Source organism: Anopheles darlingi, chromosome 3, assembly GCF_943734745.1.
Source record: "Anopheles darlingi chromosome 3, idAnoDarlMG_H_01, whole genome shotgun sequence".
Lineage (NCBI taxonomy): Eukaryota > Metazoa > Arthropoda > Insecta > Diptera > Culicidae > Anopheles > Anopheles darlingi.
The window spans coordinates 28,665,939-28,668,438 of record NC_064875.1 but is presented as its reverse complement, the minus strand read 5'-3'; the positions used below and the strand labels follow the sequence as shown (position 1 = coordinate 28,668,438).

The window sequence follows — 2,500 nt, the reverse complement described above, 5'->3', positions numbered from 1 at the left end:
ACAACAACACACAAAGCACACCCTCGCCAGCAGGGTGCGTGTGCCGGCCCAACCACTCCGTGCCGTGAAAAGGTAACGATTGGACCGTAAGAACCATAAAATATATACCTAAAATAAAACCGTATCTGCTGATTCGCCGCTCCTGTTAAATCCAAACGCGAAAATGCGTGGTTATAACATAAATCCGAAAGAAACGTCTCAGTGTTGCGTTGTTGAAAAGCTGAAATACCTAAAATCACTTGGTCTAGCTTGTTTTCTTCACGAATTGACGCCACGCGACCAGTCAAGCGATCGCGACTTTCTCGAGCCGTCCCGAGTGCTGGCAACACTGAATGCGCTGTCACCGCGTTTGCGGCACACGAAGAAAAGGAAGCTTGAAACTCGAGAAAGCGATGCGGGGAAGCCTTCCGTGGAAGAGTGCGCTGTTGAGCGAATTTACCAAGCCGATTGCACCGTGAATTGCGGTGAAAATTGTGAAAACAGCGTCGGCCGACTGAGGGCTACTTCGAGGGCCAGTTTTCGTGTCACGCTAGCCGCCGCGGCCCTGCCGTTTCGGTGAGCGTTTGTTTGTGGTTTTGCCCGTACCGTTTTTTTTTGTCAGCCATTTTCTGTCGCATACAAAGCCGTGGCGTTGAAAGGTGTGACGTTGAGAAAAGTTTGCATTTCGTGTACGGTTTTTCATCGTGCGTCCATCGAACGGCCAATAATCGTCGGAAAAACGATCAGGGGAGCCCACAGCGGGTCCATATAGTGTCGAGATGGCCAGTCCAACGCCACAGAACAGCCCGATGCCGCCACCGCAAGCCCCGAGCCCGATGGGACCACCCTCCCAGAGCCCGGCACCGTCACCTTCACCGCACAGTCCATACCAAGCGGGACCTCCACCGCCTCCGCCGCATGCCGGCCCCGGACAAGGACCGGCCCACATGCCCGGAGCACCGGGTCATCATGTTCCCCCGCAACCAGGTCCCCCTCCCGGACCGCATATGCCGATGCAAGGACCGCCGGCACCTCACGGAGGGCAACCTCCGAATCCACACGGACCGCCACCACCGCCGCATCCTTCGCACATGAATGGACCGCCGCCTGGTGGTCCGGGGCCACAGGGAGCTCCTGTCCATGGGCCCAACGGACCCCCGCATCACATGCCTCCGGCCGGTGCTCCCCAGCATATGCCACAGCATCCACCACACCCTGCCATGGGTCAGCACGGTGGCCCGCCACATCCAGGAATGCCCGGTCATCCCGGGCAGGGCCCTCCACTGCCACCAGGAATGGTCCCGGGTGGATATCCAGGGCATGCGATGCCACCAAACGCCGTAAGTATTTCTGCCGTGAGATACATTTCATTTAAAGGGAAATGATGTTTTAATCTATTTAGTTAATTTTATTATTAATCTACGGTCGGTGGAATACAGTAACCGTTGATTGGATTGCTTGGATTGCTTTAGAATGTACGCGAAACGATTACGTTTGGCTAAAGCCTACTTTGCTGCCTGCAGATCTCTGTCCACCTCCCGTATGATCTGCAACACTCGTTGGCCGAGCGCTTCACTGCAGGCGGCAATGATATCCGGCTTCATGATATCGTACTTGCCTCCCGTTATGCTTTGCACCGTGCCACCAGCCTCCATTATCAGCAGTGCTCCTGCGGCAATATCCCACGGTTTGAGGAATTGGATGCTATACGCATCGATCTGACCGCTGGCGATGTACGCTAGCGACAGGGCTGCCGACCCGAATGCCCGCAGTCCAAGGCACTCGGCGATGAAACGTTTACCGCGTTCGAACAGGGCCCACCGTATCGGCTCATAGCTTCCGATCGAGAACTCGTGTCCAATAAGAGCATCCTTTAGCTGTAAAATCGTAATGCTATTAAAACGTTTGATCACCCCATTTTCTGGACCGTGGTCCATGGTGATCCGCCACCAACTTACCTGTTCCGAGTTGCGCGTTTTAATACGCACACCATTCCGGAACGCTCCCTGTCCCTTGACGGCTGTGTAGAGCTCATTACCGGCCGGATTCGAGATGATTCCAATCTTGAGCTCCCCGTCTACGACGAGTGCTACGGAAATGCACGTAAATTGTATGCCGCGCACAAAGTTCACCGTTCCGTCGATAGGGTCGATGATCCAGGTTGGTGCTCCCGCATCGCCGACCGTAACCTGCTCACCGGTGGCAGATGCCAGCTCTTCGGCACAAAACTTGTGATGTGGAAATTGCGCCCGAATACCGGCAATCAGCACATCCTCCACCCGCTGATCGTACTCTGTCACGAGGTCCCAGTGTTTACCCTTAACTTCAACCCTTTTCGAAGCGCTCCGATAGCCTTCGAGCACGATATCGTTACACTGCTTCACCAGCTCCAACACAACCTCGAAAGCCCGCTTAATTTCACTATCGTCACACATCGTTACAGTGTCCTGCTCCCCGTGCTAAAAACCTCGAATAACTCTGATTCCTTCCGTGGTTCACTCGGTTCTAGGTAGCGCGAAAA

General features: G+C 54.6%; 3 protein-coding genes across 7 annotated transcripts in view; 2 read left to right on the top strand and 1 right to left on the bottom strand.

The window, feature by feature from the left end:
• The window catches only part of LOC125954178 (acyl carrier protein, mitochondrial), a 1,653-nt gene extending 1,529 nt beyond the window's left edge, over nucleotides 1-124 (top strand). For all 3 annotated transcript variants that reach the window (XM_049684261.1, XM_049684263.1, XM_049684262.1), the window contains exon 4: nucleotides 1-124. This exon is cut by the window's left edge and continues 377 nt beyond it. The gene's annotated coding sequence lies outside the window, so the exon portion shown is untranslated.
• A 265-nt stretch (nucleotides 125-389) lies between these two features.
• LOC125954158 (ATP-dependent helicase brm) overlaps nucleotides 390-2,500 on the top strand; it is an 8,046-nt gene continuing 5,935 nt past the window's right edge. The window contains exon 1 of the mRNA XM_049684219.1: nucleotides 390-1,319. Coding sequence (XP_049540176.1) covers nucleotides 759-1,319 — 561 coding nt within the window. The 5' untranslated portion in view covers nucleotides 390-758. The remainder of the gene's footprint in view (nucleotides 1,320-2,500) is intronic.
• LOC125954169 (uncharacterized) overlaps nucleotides 1,372-2,500 on the bottom strand; it is a 1,440-nt gene continuing 311 nt past the window's right edge. For all 3 annotated transcript variants that reach the window (XM_049684250.1, XM_049684249.1, XM_049684251.1), the window contains 2 exons: nucleotides 1,938-2,500; nucleotides 1,372-1,856 (listed from right to left, as the gene is read on the bottom strand). The exon at nucleotides 1,938-2,500 is cut by the window's right edge. In XM_049684250.1, the coding sequence (XP_049540207.1) occupies nucleotides 1,485-1,856; nucleotides 1,938-2,414 (849 nt within the window). In that variant the 5' untranslated portion in view covers nucleotides 2,415-2,500 and the 3' untranslated portion in view covers nucleotides 1,372-1,484. The remainder of the gene's footprint in view (nucleotides 1,857-1,937) is intronic.